We start from the raw sequence: 17,824 nt of genomic DNA on the forward strand, positions 1-17,824 counted from the left end.
TATACCAAATGGAAAAGCGAAATCCAAGTCTCAACATAAATGCATCAACACCAACGAAATATTATTACGCTTTGTATTGTGCGCAAGACATAAGCTCCATTTGATTTTTGACTTCCATTTTTGAAATTATTATTGAAATGTATGGGCTTAGATTCTTACTGTTATTTTCGAGGTTAGGTCATTGTATGGTAGCCTACTCCTGAAATATGAGCACCAAGATGTCGCATAACCTGAACTCTAACCTGGTACATAACCTGAGTTCAGGCTGTGCGCCATCTTGGTGCGTATACTTCAAGAGGTCCCATTGTATCAATCACAGTTTTATCTCTAAGTACCGGATAAGAAAATCTCAATAAAGTTATATGCCGTTTAAAAAATATGTCCATCAACGTTCAAGTTGAAAATTTTGCCACATCATATATAAAAAGTAATTGTTTTGAGTAGTTGTTATATTTCCTCAAAGAGTAATTGGATGCATGTATGTATATTTACCCCAAAAATGTAACAGTATCTGCATAATAGTTAAACGGTATAAAAGAGACGGGATACATGTTCAAGACCTTACTGGCCTAAGACACAGATGTGCGACATGTAAGTTTTTTATGTTGGACGTCGGACATCTGCCTCTCGTAAACCCAGAAGCAAACCCGGAAATTGATAACCCCAAAGAGCTCAAAAAAAATTATTATTTGGCTATTCTTGCACGTGCGTTTGTTGATGTTTTGTACAGCGATACTGCGTCAATTCCTCGGTATTTTTGGCTAGTTTTGTTGTTAGCGACAAAAGCATTATACCGGTACCGTACTGTAACTGGGACAGTAGGAAACAACTAACTGTGTGTATAGTGAAAAAGAGATTTTTGCCGGTGAGCAGTACCGGTACAGTCTGGTATCAGACGGCCAATTCAGGGACAACACTAAAAGGCTGAAGGAAGAAACGGATGAAGTGGAGGGAAAACGGAAGTTGAAGTGTTCCCAAAGGTGAAAAATTAAAAAACACTAAAAGGCTGAACACTAAAAGGAAGAAGTGGATGAAATTTCTTCCGACGGGTAGTTAGGTGGCTGAAGTCACTAAAAAGCTGAACACTAAAAGGAAGAAGTGGATGAAATTTCTTCCGACGAATAATGAGGTGGTTGAAGTCACTAAAAAGCTGAACACTAAAAGGAAGAAGTGGATGAAATTTCTTCCGACGAATAATGAGGTGGTTGAAGTCACTAAAAAGCTGAACACTAAAAAGAAGAAGTGGATGAAATTTCTTCCGACGAATAATGAAGTGGTTGAAGTCACTAAAAAGCTGAACACTAAAAGGAAGAAGTGGATGAAATTTCTTCCGACGAATAATGAGGTGGTTGAAGTCACTAAAAAGCTGAACACTAAAAAGAAGAAGTGGATGAAATTTCTTCCGACGAATAATGAGGTGGTTGAAGTCACTAATAAGCTGAACACTAAAAGGAAGAAGTGGATGAAATTTCTTCCGACGAATAATGAGGTGGTTGAAGTCACTAAAAAGCTGAACACTAAAAGGAAGAAGTGGATGAAATTTCTTCCGACGAATAATGAGGTGGTTGAAGTCACTAAAAAGCTGAACACTAAAAGGAAGAAGTGGATGAAATTTCTTCCGACGAATAATGAGGTGGTTGAAGTCACTAAAAAGCTGAACACTAAAAGGAAGAAGTGGATGAAATTTCTTTCGACGAATAATGAGGTGGTTGAAGTCACTAAAAAGCTGAACACTAAAAGGGAGAAGTGGATAAAAAAATTTCCGACGAATAATGAGGTGGTTGAAGTCACTAAAAACTGTACACTAAAAGGAAGAAGTGAATAAAGTTTCTTCCGACGAATAATGAGGTGGTTGAAGTCACTAAAAAGATGAACAGTAAAAGGAAGAAGTGAATGAAATTTCTTCCGGCGAATAATGAGGTGGTTGAAGTCACTAAAAAGATGAACACTAAAAGGAAGGAGTGGATGAAATTTCTTCCGATGGATAGTGAGGAATACTTGAAAATTTAATATATTAGGAATTGGGTAATTTAATGTTTGTTCTGTTCGTATTTATGAGACAATGTCCTCGTGGATTCGTTTTTTGTTAATTTTTTTATATGTTATGCTCAGTTCGAGCCTGGCGAATTGAAGGCCATGACATTCTCGTTATATTCTTTTTAATTTTGATGTAATGTGCAAACAAATTAATATATATATATTTTCATATCTAGCTGTTCTAGATCAACAAACCTTGTAATTTATAATATGTTTGTGGCCCACCTCAAAATGCCTCTGAGGCTTACCAGTGGCCCATTGCCCATTGGTTGAGAACCAGTGGTCTAACAGGACTTCGATTTGACTAATACATAATTATTCAAAGTCTTCGTGCGTGAACTGCTTGCAAAATTTATAAAAACAGATATTAAGTTCAAGGAATGAAATACGGAATCAAAAATAAATTATATTCGGGCACAATATCACGGCAATCTATTATTAATCACGGCAATTATTATTAATTTTTGATTCCTATTTTCGTATTTACAAAATACAACGGCGATCCATGGACTTAAAATGTGTGGTAAACTGCCTGACTATAATTAATTCTTGATACATATTTTCGTATTTATAAAATAATAAAAGATATATATGCGGACATTGAAGTGCCCGAATATAAAAAAATCCATTCGTATTTATGTACTCACGAAAAAATTGTCGCAAGTCAGAAATATAATTTATACTTTATCCCGCTTTTTGGCAAATAATTTGGATAATGGTTGGTATTTAAAAGTATGGACTTTTACTAGGATGATTTTGTGTTGCGCAAAATGTTCAAATCTATGACCGATAGCACTATTTTAAATGCTTGCCGTATTAATCTAATTCTGATAACGTAACTCATGGTATATAAAAATATATCGCAGTAATCTGCAAACATGAAATGCATGGTAATATAGTCATGTTGTAGATAACAGTTATTCCATTGTTTATTGTATGCAAATTCCTTCATATACTATAGATCAGTAGTCGGCAACCACCGGGCCGCGGCCCATCGCCGGTCTGCGGAAAGGTCACTACCGGTCCGCAGAAAGGTGACATGAAAACGTACAATGCCATTGTTATCTTCACGTGAGGTTGGGTTTTTAAAATGGCAATTACAAAAACGAAAGATCGAAGTGGGTTTAACGTGAGAAATACGTTACGTGAATAGTATCACCTTCGTTTTTGAATGTATTGTCAACATACATTTTCTAACGCATATTATTTATTACATTAGATTAGTTCGTTTGTATAAAGATGGTCCGCCAAAATTTTGGTCAGGCTTTACCGGTCCGTTACTGAAAAAAGGTTGCCGGCCACTGCTATAGATCATTGATTTTCAACCGGTGTTCCGCGGAACACCGGTGTTCCGCGAGAGACCTCCGGGTGTTCCGCAGAAAATTGCTTTTTTGCAGTATTATGACGTCATAACTGATATTTAACCGTCCGATGGATTTATATAAATTTCACAAAGCGCGGTTCACAACCGCTTCCAATCTTGCTATCATTTTCCACTACCTATCTTTGCGAAATGAGTTTTTAAGCATGGCCGGTCTAGGGCTGTGCAAAATATTCGAATAGCGAATACAATATTAAAATATTCGAATGCCATTTTACTATTCGTATGTACAATACCACATAATCTGTACCGCTTTGCTTGGGCACGGAATTCACGCCGGTAAATCGATCGCTTGGATTACGCGAGAATTCACCCTCGGCTTCCACTGTTATTATGCAAAAAGCGTGCCGACACTAGTCCGTAAATGTAGAAACGTCAACCCAAATAAGATATCTAAAATAAAGTTACCAGATTTTAAAGATGTTATTAGCCTCCGCATGCATGACCCGAATAGAAAATCATTTTCGGAAATTAAGAGTTCCAAAGACGTTTTTTTTGGAGTGTTGAATTTGCAAATTCCGTAAATAAAATTATGAATTTCCCGGTAACGATATTAGCTATGATATTGGTCGGGGTATTGATTTGTTGTAAAATAAATGGTGACTTGAGGTGATTAATTATAATTAGCGTCTTCCCTTCTACTAGGTACGAAAAGCACTTGGACACAAAATTGTTTACAATTTTTTTGGTATCAGGTCGCGTATGTAAAATATCGTTCAAGAGTGCTGCCAAACGACAACGTAGAAATGCCTTTATTTCAGATTTTAAATCAACATTCTTTATTCACGCAATCACAGCTTCACAGATTTATCTAATCACAGTATCAAATTGATTTATTTCGAAAATAACACTGAGCCTAAGAAAGTCAATTGTCGTCTTAATAATAAATGTGTGCATCCCGTTGACGATAATGATAATATTATTTGCTTAAAACTGGGACATTTAATTTGCAAACGGCGATAAGTTAGATCAGAGTCGGCGCAAAAGATAAATATCAGAATACAATTAATTTGGCTTTGAAATCACTCCTTAATGTCATTAAAATCTGTCGCTGATGTGAACTCATAGTTATATCAATAATATGAAACTTCGATCTCCGCCGACCCACGGGAATTAATAGTTGCGCAAAAGAACAAATGGCGGGAATTTAAAAACGTTCAGGGGGACAAAATATCAGCGCATATGACGAAATTAACCAGTAAAAATCGCTTTGTTGCCGATTTTCAATGTTTCTATTAATTTCCAAATCTACCTCCGACGTTCTGGACCCTGCTGCGTATAAAAAATATTCGGTATTGGACTATTCGGTATTTGTTAAGAATATTCGAATTATTTGATTCGAAAAAAATATTCGAACCTATTTCTTGGCCGCCATAAGAGTATAAAAACACGAAAAATTGAGAGTCGTCGAGAAAGAGCTGCGTGTTTGTCTCTCTCAATTAAATTCCAGCCAGAATAAAAAATTGAAACTCATCGAAACAGGCCCAGATATTACATTAAAATACCATTTCTGTTCCTAGCTCATCGGTAGCTCTGAATCGGAATATGTGTAACGTCTTTTCCAGCTGAAGTTGACAAGCTAATATTAAATCTCGTTAATTTATTTTTTTCCGAAATGATCGATGTCAGTTAATTGCATAATATAGTTTATTTCCAAAAATCTCATTTGGTGTTCCGTCACAATTTTAGAATAAAAAAAGTGTTCCGCGATACAAAAAAGGTTGAAAATCACTGGTGTACGAGGTTAGGGATCAGGTTGTGCGACATCTTGGTGCGCATACTTCAGTAGTACCAATATTTCAATTTCAACGAAGTTTAAATTAAATTTCAATCAAAATTAAATGTTTTCTAGAAGTCGGTATCTGATCGTTTATCAAATCATGTCAAGGCGTACCATAACTTAGTCGCAGAGAAGGTGTGCTGTTGCAACGAACTTTCGGGTATACGATCCATTTAAATTTGCGTGTGATAGAAACTTAGGTCAGTCACACAACTGACAGATTGAAGGAAATTAATTACCCACACAGCACGTCAGCATCTCGAGTGATGATCAGGGTGTGTTGCGCTGAACATGAAAATGAATGAAGGCATTCCCGTCTGGCAATTGGTGTTATTTGGAGTGTTTGTTTTTCTTCGCTAAACGGCTCTCTTTCTTTCGAATCGCGTAAATCAGATTCGAAAAAAATTGCGATTTGAATCGATTCAATTCATAAATCTAAAAGGGGCATGCCTACTCATCAGTCCGCTTTCAGGGTCTTCATCCAATCTCACTTCCGTCGGGATATGTTTTGGCTATTTAACTCTCCCAATGTTCGGTATTTTAGTGACTTCAACCGCCTCAAAATTGATAGGACAAAATATCATCTAACCCTAACGTACTTCTTCCTTATAGTGATTAGATTTTTAGTGACCTCAGCCACCTCACCACCCGTCGGAAGAAATTCCATCCACTTCTTTCTGTTAGTGTTCAGCTTTTCAGTGACCTCCGCCACCTCATTATCCGTCGGAAGAAATTTCATCCATTTCTTCCTTTTAGTGTTCAGCTTATTAGTGACTTCAACCACCTCATTATTCGCCGGAAGAAATTTCATCAACTTCTTCCTTTTACTGTTCAGCTTTTTAGTGACTTCAACCACCTCATTATTCGTCGGAAGAAATTTCATCAACTTCTTCCTTTTAGTGTTCAGCTTTTTAGTGACTTCAACCACCTCATTATTCGTCGGAAGAAATTTCATTCACTTCTTCTTTTTAGTGTTCAGCTTTTTAGTGACTTCAACCACCTCATTATTCGTCGGAAGAAATTTCATCAACTTCTTCCTTTTAGTGTTCAGCTTTTTAGTGACTTCAACCACCTCATTATTCGTCGGAAGAAATTTCATCAACTTCTTCCTTTTTGTGTTCAGCTTTTTAGTGACTTCAACCACCTCATTATTCGTCGGAAGAAATTTCATCAACTTCTTCCTTTTTGTGTTCAGCTTTTTAGTGACTTCAACCACCTCATTATTCGTCGGAAGAAATTTCATCAACTTCTTCCTTTTAGTGTTCAGCTTTTTAGTGACTTCAACCACCTCATTATTCGTCGGAAGAAATTTCATCAACTTCTTCCTTTTAGTGTTCAGCTTTTTAGTGACTTCAACCACCTCATTATTCGTCGGAAAAAATTTCATCCACTTCTTCCTTTTAGTGTTCAGCTTTTTAGTGACGTCAATCACCTTATTATTCGTCGGAAAAAATTTCATCCACTTCTTCCTTTTAGTGTTCAGTTTTTTAGTGACTTCAACCACCTCATAATTCGTCGGAAGAAATTTCATCCACTTCTTCTTTTTAGTGTTCAGCTTTTTAGTGACTTCAACCACCTCATTATTCGTCGGAAGAAATTTCATCCACTTCTTCCTTTTAGTGTTCAGCTTTTTAGTGACTTCAACCACCTCATTATTCGTCGGAAAATATTTCATCCACCTCTTCCTTTTAGTGTTCAGCTTTTTAGTGACTTCAGCCACCTAACTACCCGTCGGAAGAAATTTCATCCACTTCTTCCTTTTAGTGTTCAGCTTTTTAGTGACTTCAACCACCTCATTATTCGTCGGAAGAAATTTCATCCACTTCTTCTTTTTAGTGTTCAGCTTTTTAGTGACTTCAACCACCTCATTATTCGTCGGAAGAAATTTCATCCACTTCTTCCTTTTAGTGTTCAGCTTTTTAGTGACTTCAACCACCTCATTATTCGTCGGAAAATATTTCATCCACCTCTTCTTTTTAGTGTTCAGCTTTTTAGTGACTTCAGCCACCCAATGACATTAAACAACATGATAGGCAACTCTGACGTCACTCCATAAGACTACAGGCAAAACATTGTATTTCATGATACGCTCCAATGCACATATTTCTCGTCGCCTTTCGCGTCCGTTTTCCGCTCGCTTTTGCTACTCGGCGTCTTTTTTACGTGTAGTACCTGCCTTTTTGCGCCTGTAACGAAACAAAATAATCTCTATATCTAAGAAGTTTTGCTTACTTGGAAAGCTGGAATAACAGGCAAGCTGTAAAGAGCAATTCTGGACATCATAGACGTTTTTTTTTATCAGAGAAGATTACAAACGCGATAGCGGAAAGATTTGTGTGGAACATTTTGCAGATAATGACAAAGTTCAAAGTTAGTAATTTTAATGTTTGCGCTTAATCATTGAAATTTCATTTAAAGAGGGTGTCATACAAAACTGTGCTGCGATACAATTCCATAACACAAAGTTTGCACCTATCGAACTTGCTTTTGTAGGTGAATTTATTAGACATATTACATATTCAGTTAATCGTAGGTAACATTGCTGGTACATAATGCATCGTAGATAGGTTTGTTTAAATTTAGGAATTTAGCTCATAGCCCACTAATTAATATTATCTTCTATGCAGGAGGTTGCAGGGCTGAATTCAACTTGCAGCCTTACCGATCACCTGACGATGCTCATTTAGTTTGGCTCGAGCAAGTCTTCTTGAAATGCTTGTGTGAATGGAAACTACCTATATTTTTTGCCTTCCTCCGATTTTAGACAAATTTATTCTGAGGGATTTCGCATATAATTCTCACTGATTGTTGGCTGTTTATAATTCCTATTGATTGTGAATTCTGATTATAACAATGAGTTGAAAATTTTTTTACCTAATTTACTGGCACCTTTTTCTTGTCAATACTCCAAGCTGAGGTAATAAACATGACAATACATTTATGTCATCTGGAAGCAAAATATGCACACAAATTAATAGTTTGGCACATTGAGATAATACATCATGACAGAAAATACAAGTTAAAGATATGTATGACCATCACATGGTAATTAAAATTAAAAAAAATTAATAGGGGCTGTGGAGTATGGAAAGTTCAAGACAAAGAAAAGAACAAATGTTCATAGAACATAGCTCATATATTGTGATGCAACTAAACAGTTGGATTAAGTTTTATTATTTTCTTCAATTTCAAATGCAATTACATATTAATATTTGCATTCCACTATTATTGCAACATTTGCAAGTTACAGTATTTATTATAAAAAATCGTAAAATTCTATGTACAACCATCAAAATCATTTTTGAACAAGCTTTGAATAAGGAAAGAATAATACATACACTAAAAATAACTTAATCTAAATATATGAACCTAAAATTAACAAAAATACTACAGTATAAACTCAATGTTTTAATAATTACATTCGTCCTGGCGTTTGGCATCTTTTTTGTGTCACCAGCATACTAAGGCCAGTCTGAAATGATTTTATAGTACCAACTCTAACTAACGAGGCCACATGATCATGGGTTTATCTGGATCTTTACGAATGTTTAATTAATTCCAGTAATGCAAAAAAGTTACTTTTATCATTTCATGTATAGATCAGTAAAAAAACAAATGACAGATTTTTTCGACAAGACATTTCGCACTACATTGCGTGGCATAGGATTGCTTGAATTATTATTGATATTGATTTTTAGTAACTAAGTCGTTGTATAATTATATTAATATACAAACACATGGAAATTTTCTGTTCGAAGTTGGTCTTCGAATTTGTCATATTGACTGCTGAGCTTATTGTGTTTTTTGATTGTATTGATGGAAATATGACAAATTAAACAATGTGCTTCAGAATTTTGTGAAGAGCAGAAATGTTACAACTCCCATTTTCTTCGAAAATGCCACCTTCTTCGTGTACTTTGCGTTTAATTTAATTACTCAAGTGTTTTATTCAAGTATTCTTTTGCTAGCTTGATGTGTATTCTTAATTGGGTCAAAATGTGGACAAAAAAAATTAATATTCCAAAACTACTTTCAGTAAATTGCTTTCTGTGTGAATAATCAATTTCACTTTAGAAGGTTTGAAAAATCTATTACATTTAGATAAAAAAAAAACTTCCAAAATACTATTACAATTATTGTTAAGCGTTCGAGGGCCGCACTGGAAGTTCTCTGGGGCCGCGAGTTTGAGATCCCTGGTCTAGATTGAAGTTGTTCAAAAAATATATGATAGTATTTTATCATGAATGATGATTATACCCCTTCCGGAACTTCTTCTATAGTACTACCAAAAGTTGATGAACCAAATATAACACAGGTGCAGTGAGGTACCCGTAATCCTCATTTCCAAAGCTGTTTTAAGTATGTTTGGCGTGTTTTGTGCCTTTTTACAAATAAGACCGCTTATGCAATCTTACGCTTTGGAATTTTTAGTTATTTTCCTCAAGCCCTGCAGGATGTGGGGGCCATACACAACTCTACCTGAGGGTCAAATGTCTTTGCATGCCTCCATAGGTTGTTTTTCTATTGCAATTTTCTATTTTCAATTGCATTATATTTCTTGGAATCACACTTCTGATATCTCCCCGTCTGCTATAGTTGTCCTGTGAATAAATAATAGAAAATTGAGATTAGACGAATAGTTGAAAGTTTTGCTTTATGTCGGCTTAATTTCTTGATTGATATACTTACTATTTCTGCTATTGCCTCTTGTGCTGCAAGAGTCTCACAATGCTTAGACAGGTTTGTCCACAACTTTCACATCTGAAGAAAGAGAGGAGATTTATTAATTTTCGTTAAGAATAAATAAAGCAGTCTATATGATTCAGAATGGAAAAGCTAATAAGTCCAATATCTCATGTTTTATTTAAAAAATATTTTACTGAATTTTGGAAAATAAACCAACTAATAAAAGGGTTTAGTCTGAAAATTACAAGCATTCGTGGCTCCAAATACTTGAGAAATCAGACTATACAATATAGACCGGTATGAGTGAAATGTTAGGTGAACTTGTTAACACTTTGATTCAATACGCAAATAAAAGTGAATGCGTAATAGTATGTTACAATGAGCAGCAATCAACAATGAGTATATATCCTCACTGATTAAAAAAATCTAACTGGAGGTGCATGAACTATTTGAAACCATAAGGAGTAAGTAAATATGTAATTTCGGCAAATGGGCAACTACGTACCGTACTGAATTAATAACTTCGTAGTATTTGACAAAGGCTGGCTTTCCCACATGTACTTAACAGTGCGATGTCCGGGTGGGATATACAACAATAGTATTCACCTTACCTTTTACCGATTTCTTTTTACCCCAACTTTCAAAAATATCATTAAAATCGACAACAACTGTCAAAGCAGGCACGAACACCATTCGTGCTACGCCTTGAAAGCAGCACACATCCGCTCGTTTTCGTCTCGTCAAGTATGTGCATTGGAGCGTGCTATCGAATACGATCTTCGGACAAAAATGCCGGAGTTGCGCATCATGTTGTTATATGTCATTGAGCCACCTAACTACCCGTCGGAAGAAATTTCATCCACTTCTTCCTTTTAGTGTTCAGCCTTTTAGTGTTTTTCAATTTTTCACCTTTGGGAACACTTCAACTTCCGTTTTCCCTCCACTTCATCCGTTTCTTCCTTCAGCCTTTTAGTGTTGTCCCCAATTCAGCATTTGCTGGTATATTGTTGCAGTACGGTAGTTTGGAAATCCCCTGATGTAAATGCGGACCAGCCTAATATTAAAGATGCGTCTTCTCACACACAATATGCTAACTTCGCACGTTAAAGGCGTGAAAAATGGTTATCCCTTCATTATTGAGGTAAGAGACCAGCTTGTTCGAATTCTGAAATCTTTCAAATTGCCTTGTCTGCTTGTAGGCCGTACCGTTGTCTGGTTGTAGGGGTTCAACACTTTGATATAGTAGCTAATAATCAATTTTCGATTTTATTGCGATCTGGTTTGTCAACTTGACTTGAAAGCCACAGAGTGGAGATGGTATTTCTGTATTTTACGAAATTCATGACTGTATTGACCTTAGACGACTAATTAAACAAATAGTTCAAAATTTAAAAAAAACAGCCATATTCTTTAGTAGGGTGATTCGCTCAACAATTTCTGCATAGCCTATGTCTTTCCTAACCACCATCTGATTATGTTATACAAAAATTATGTCACTGAATTTTGGTGGAGCTACCAGCTCTTGACCTTCTTATTAGTTTTTAATCATTTACAAAATAATGATATCGCAATATTAAGTATGCTTTCAACTGTATATTAATAATTTCATGTTTTATCACTTTGACAATTTAAAAATAGCTTCCGTTTTACGACCTAAATATTCTGACATTGAAACACTGCTAGAATATCGCTCAAATGTTTCAGGCAACTGAAGTAAAAGAAGAAGAAGTTGAATTCAACCCAGAATTTGTTGTTCGGATGATCCCAAGAATTGAATGGACTGCATTATTAAAAGCAGTGGAGATGGTAAGATTAAATATGAAAGATTTTAGTGCGACGTATAAGGTGTGACGGAAACTCCATAAGGGTAGTAAGTGTCATGGAAAATACAGAACTCCCGTAGTGTGTGTGCCATAATTTTATTGCGATTTTCCTTATTTTAGTTCTATTATGAGTTCGGGGACTGTCTGTGTTAGCCAAGTGGATATACCCCCTGCCCATAGGCTTCAGTCCCTTACAAAACTTGATGTAAAGTAGACTGAACAAAATTAGTTACCTCCCCATTGGTACTCACTCTTCTGGAGCCCCAAATATACAATTTGTCTAGTGGTGCTAATATGTGTTAAACCTACGGTACACTGTCTGCAGTTGATCCTAGAACCCAATTACCATTGTCTTCATCATCCTTTAAAATCTAATCTGACCTATACTTGATTTCAGCTTGGAAAAACTGGCATTCTGCCTAATGATCCGGCAGAAGATTATGAAAATGATGAAGACTTTCTCAAGAAAGTCCACCATGCAATCATGGAAATCGAGGTGACAACCGGACACTTGAAATGCCCAGAATCTGGTCGTAAGTTTCCTATCGCAAATGGAATTCCAAATATGCTTTTGAATGAAAATGATGTCTAATGTACTGAGAGACTGCAGACTGTCCGAAATATGGTAAAAAATGGGCCAGTGGACCCAATCATTTCAGTCCACGGACTCTTCAATGTTTGTCTGAAAGTTGTTGAGATAAAAACAACACGAGAAATTGCCTCAGACAATAATTTAAAATATACCATATATCCTGTCAAAAACCTCTTATGGATAATCTGCTCAAGAACCAACAAAATTCCATTGAAAGCTGTTGATTTACCATTTACTGCAAGCTGGACTCTTTAATTTTGTTTACAACTTCTGCACGTATGTCCAAAAGTCTTTCACATCATTTGAATTGAGGGTATCAGATATATTGAAGTATAAACAGTCAAAAACCTATGATTGCACACACTGTGCTTTAGAAAATATTGCAAATGCATAAACATTAATTATAGTCGGTATGTGGAGAATATGAATTTCTAGCAGAAATTTATGTTGAATATTAGAGAAGTAACAGGACTGATATCTGCTGCCTTTTGGTTTGGCCACACCATTCGATATATGAAGAAATAAATCTGCCATTTAGTGCTTTGCATGGTTATACTTGTGATTATAAATACTGAGGGTTTTGTGTAGAACAAACAATAACCACCATAGCGAAGCTGGAGACACAAGCCCAGCCATTGAACCGTATGCCTGGTAGATACCAAAACAGGAATACAAATGCATAGAGATGTACAAAAAGTAAAAAGAAAGTAGGAGTAATGATTTCCAAGTACGACTGAAGTTCTGCAGGTTATTCTTCCCCTTGTTATCAACTGCATGATTGAAGTGAGCCAGAAATAGAAGAGCAGGAAAGTAGAACACCACAACCTGTAAAATTAGAACGCATGGTGTAGTAGCCATACAATAATATTGTTGGAAATTGCTGTTCTTATGAAAGAATTATATAATATTTTATAAATAGTAAAGGTGAGGCGTTGGACCTCTCCCCATGTTGCCATGTTTAGGATTTCATATTCATGCCACCTCATTGACTACCACCTCAGCCAGGGTGTAATGCATTAGGAAGATGAGCGATTCCCAAACTTTCATGATGAGGAGCCTTTCCTTTTTAACTATAAAAATTCCTGGTTTTGCTTTTAATGCATTCAATAAATAAATGCATTACAGCCAAATAACAAATTATAGCTGATTTCTTTCTGGCCCGGTAGGGGGATTGAGGGCCCAGTCTAAGAAACCCTGGGTTAGTCAATTTATTAGAAAAATGCCCAATGATTCTTTTGAATCTCAATTATTCTCAGGACAAAAAGATAAAACAGAAAGATAATCTCTTACCTTTATTACTCCTTGCAAATACAACATACATTCGGAAAGTATGTCACCATTTATTAGCAGTCCGAATGAAAAGCATATACCAATGTTTCCTCTCAGTAACTCCCCAACAAACCATGGACCTGAAAAAGCAAATACGCCTCTGATAGTGAAGATCTTGGGCTGCAGCCCTTAGCTGAACTTTATGCCAAATTTAGCATTACTAGACTAAATGAATATATATCAATTTTAGTGGTATGTATGATATATTTGTTTTTTTGGTGTAATATGCTCATTCAAATGACAAAATCTAAATTAGAGGTAGCAAAAGTCATGGTCGAACAAGTATATTTTGAAAGTTTGCCTTTTGGAGCAATTATAAATAAATTTGTTAGTGAAACAGTTGAAGCAAAATATATAATCCTTACCACATATCAAGTTTACTGCAAACAGCATCGCTCCATAATAAAAATGATCATCTCTCATTAACACATTGCATTTTGTCACCATAAGGATACTAGTGCTATCACAGTGATGAAAACGCATTATCAAAATTGAAATAATATAACAAAGTGACACCGCACAAAATCCGTAGAAAAACTGCCAACAACAAAGAGAGAATAGTTAATAATAACTGCAATGTCATATAATATGTGTCAAATGAACTTACCAAGGTTGAGAAATCTGTCAACAAAACAAAAGCAGCAACATGATCAAAGTACAATTCCCATGTTGAGTCTAAACTAAACTGCTGGTTCAGTGTTTTTTTGTTTCCTTGAGAGTCAGCAACAGTAATGCTGATGCCATGTGTTCCAGTCTTGTAAAGGCCAGTATCCCATCTATAATAGCAACATCAATGAATCGTATATTTCTCAAAAAATTATTAATACAGTTTGTTGTAAAATGAGTAGATGGTTCAAATTACTTACCTGCATACCCATAGTGAACTGCCTTGAACTTGATAAGCGGTATCTGCTAGTAGTTTCCCATCAATTTTTACTTCAACTTTTTCTATCTGCCAAGGATCAAATATTAAGAACCTGAAAATAAAATAAAAATCTGACATGACAGAGAAAGAGTTTTCATTTCCAATATTTCGAAGAGATCCGTGACACAGAAAAATTGAACTGTATAACAAATTTTACGTATGAATCAAAATAAAAGTAAATCATTTTTTAACCATTGTTCTCTAGGAGGGAATAGAACACTTTTGATGAAGATATCATTTCAAATCAGAAATATTTTTTTTTAAATTATCGCTATGCTATTATGGGATGTAGTGTGCTGAATAGTGTATTCAATCTAATTTTTAAATTTACATTTTTTGAGGAAGAGTGTCACCTGATATGGCTTGATTTACTTATTCTTCCCATTGGTTCTGTATTAGGCATCATGAATTTAGAATTCTTTGGATTTGTTAACACAATTGCAGGCCACTGATTGTATCGTAAATCAGTGAATGAAATCATATCATGATCAATGGCAAGAATACGATACATCCGATTACTTCTCCAATCACCTAATTCAAGCTCCAAAAAACCTGTTGTTGGAGAATAAACAAATTAGAACAAACAAAATTAGTCTAATACTCCCCAGTATTTAGGGGTTCAAATAGACAATTTTGATTTCATTTCTCATGTGTTTTGAATGAATTCGAATACGCATCTTTTTAAATTTGATTTAAATACCATTTTTGACAAATTTCCAAATGTTAAGGAGTAAATTTTGCACTAAAAAATAGTAACATCGACGAATACCTTTGCCATTTACAGCATACAGAGTGTCAGCCAATCCTTGTAATTTATGAAGATGTCCAGATAAATACACACCACCCCTTTGACCGACCAAATTTGCAATTCCAGGCGAGGCACTTGTTATTGAGGAGGTCGGATAATGACTGTACCAAATAGTGGAATTACTTCCAGCAGTTTCAAGTTTAAATTTCTCAAGTTTTTTCATTCGTTCTTCAGTTAGATAACCTGAACAAGAAAACGAATTATTTCAAGCTAGAGCTTAATATAATTTAATAAATAACACAAATGTTTAAACATCTTAATCACCTACCGGCAAAGTTGTAAGGTCTCCTAGGTCCAGGAATCATGGTGGCATCAACAGGTATGAATGAGTATGTTCCATATGGTTTTATAATTTTGTATACGTTGGATGATAATTTCCCTTTATCACCAGAATATTTGAGATAGGGATTAGACTTTGGATCATTTATTTTTGAAACATCAAATGCATCTTAAAAAAAAAGATTGGAGAAGTTTAAAATGGGAAGCACAAAGATGAAAAAACAACAACAAAACGAACAAAATTTAGCACGGTATGCTCAAGGTGCAACACAGCGTAGAAATGCTAGGAAGTATTAAGATTCTTATTCGCTTTTCCAAATATGGAAGTATTCAAATAATATATTAATCCAAATACAACCTACCATGGTTTCCTCTTATGTCCAGCCACACATATTTTTCTGTCACTTTCGTTTCCTCAATGATCTTGCTATATGTCTTCCACTCTTCTTCATATTGTTCAGAATCTACTTTATTTTTTGATTTTGCATCTGTGAGGTCCCCCGTTACAAGCACTACTCCGGGTTTGATAATTCCAAGTGTTGTAGTGCAAAAATCTTTAAATTCTGGTCCTCTTTCAAGTTCCCAAAATTTGCTTATATGTATGTCTGACACCTATAAAATGAGGAACAATAAAGAACTATTTAGTGCTCAAACTCAATGAAGAGCAGGATAGGATTTTACATATTTATCCGGGGGGATAGGAAAACCGATAAGACGGTTAAACCACGGCCTCTTGTCCGGTTTACAGACCATGTCGGATACAGGGTAATCAGAGGAGCGGTGGCGAACGTATTCCTAATGCTTAGCATGTGCTACACCGCTAAGCAAGTTAACCCAAAAAAATTTTTTAACGTCATAATAGCTGTTTGAATGTCATAATTGCTAATTACAGCATTATGCATGGCCAAATGTACAGAGAGTGTGATCATTATGATCTCAATACTGCAATATAATTTATATTGAACAAAGATATAAAGTTTCAGTTACCTGAACAAACCAAAATAAGTTGTCAGTTGTGTCTTTAGGATAAGGTTCGTTCATGGATCTCCATTGATTGGAAGGAGTGACAACTGGGTTATACAAAATATATGTTGATACTATAACACACACAACGGTTACTAACAGTATCGGTAATTGGAAAATCGTTCTCAACGGACCCATAGTCCAGCAGACCTCTGTGAAGTTAGCAGCCGTCAGATCGTCGAAACAAACAAAGATGCCTTGCTACGGGGAAACCCCTCGTGAGGACCGGTATTTTTCTTTGAGCAAACTTCTGCCTGTTTATGGAAACTCCCTCTTATGTATTCAACTCGATACAAACGATGAGTAACTCCGACTAGATTCAGATGTAGTAAAAGTCCAAAATCTACATACCGGTAACAATCTTTGTTCTGGTTGTAAAGCGAAAGAAAATATCACAAACTTTTGAACTTTGTACCGACAATCAATAATATGAGCAGACACGTGACATTTTGTTCCGACCAACTTTCTATTATTTCTACTTGTGCTTTCAAAAAAGTCAACGGTACCGGTACACAAAGATTCTAAAATTTCTCTGATTGCATAGTTCCTCTGCACTGCATACTGTAGTCAATTCATATTACAGTATTATGTAGTATTTATTCCGGAAGAGATTTTGCCGTGTGCATTGAGAGAGGTGACAAATCTTTGCGTCGTCATTATCAACATGTCAAATGTCAAATGGGTTTGCATTGACAAGTTATCGTTGACGATTTTGTATCGCAGGTCGCCAGCTTAGATGGAAAAGTTCTCTAAAAGTTTCTCATTCTCGCGGTCGCAATAGCATGGAAAAATAGCATTGCATCCGACAGTAAATTACAAGGTCATTTCGTTGTTCTGGTCTGCTAATGGTCAAATCGAAAGCAGCTTTTTGGAATTATAAATATAAAATAATAATCATATTATAATAGTTAAAGTATATATATAAGTACAATTGCATCAAATTATGATTCTAAAAAAAAAAAAAAACATTATCGTGAGATATCATTGTATAGAGCAGTAAATATATACTACATAGAGCCTTGTTCGGGGCGGAAAGCGTGAATAAGCATAGTGTGAAAATATTTGATATGAGAAAGATCAATTCCACCATTCTGTATAATTTTAAAATGTTCCATTTTAATTTATTTTGTGCATCCCACAGCAGTCTTCAAAATGAAAGTT

General features: G+C 35.4%; 3 protein-coding genes across 3 annotated transcripts in view; 1 reads left to right on the forward strand and 2 right to left on the reverse strand.

Moving 5' to 3' along the window:
• The window catches only part of LOC120336373 (fibropellin-1-like), a 276,545-nt gene that overhangs the window by 118,942 nt on the left and 139,779 nt on the right, over positions 1-17,824 (reverse strand). The gene's annotated exons all lie outside the window — the stretch shown is intronic.
• Positions 621-12,848, forward strand: LOC144414267 (multifunctional methyltransferase subunit TRM112-like protein). The gene is made up of 4 exons (XM_078109693.1): positions 621-899; positions 10,866-11,025; positions 11,589-11,690; positions 12,105-12,848. Exons 2-4 carry the CDS (start codon positions 10,927-10,929, stop codon positions 12,297-12,299), a joined length of 396 nt encoding a protein of 131 aa, XP_077965819.1. The 5' UTR covers positions 621-899; positions 10,866-10,926; the 3' UTR covers positions 12,300-12,848.
• On the reverse strand, positions 12,598-17,339 carry LOC144414251 (transmembrane protein 62-like). Its single transcript, XM_078109692.1, has 10 exons — positions 16,628-17,339; positions 16,003-16,252; positions 15,630-15,809; positions 15,323-15,544; positions 14,907-15,105; positions 14,495-14,605; positions 14,236-14,404; positions 13,994-14,165; positions 13,590-13,708; positions 12,598-13,124 (listed from the first exon to the last, which is right to left on the reverse strand). The coding sequence occupies exons 1-10, from the start codon at positions 16,799-16,801 to the stop codon at positions 12,834-12,836; spliced, it is 1,887 nt and encodes a 628-aa protein (XP_077965818.1). The 5' UTR covers positions 16,802-17,339; the 3' UTR covers positions 12,598-12,833.

The sequence above is a fragment of the Styela clava genome, chromosome 2, assembly GCF_964204865.1.
Source record: "Styela clava chromosome 2, kaStyClav1.hap1.2, whole genome shotgun sequence".
NCBI classification, from domain to species: domain Eukaryota; kingdom Metazoa; phylum Chordata; class Ascidiacea; order Stolidobranchia; family Styelidae; genus Styela; species Styela clava.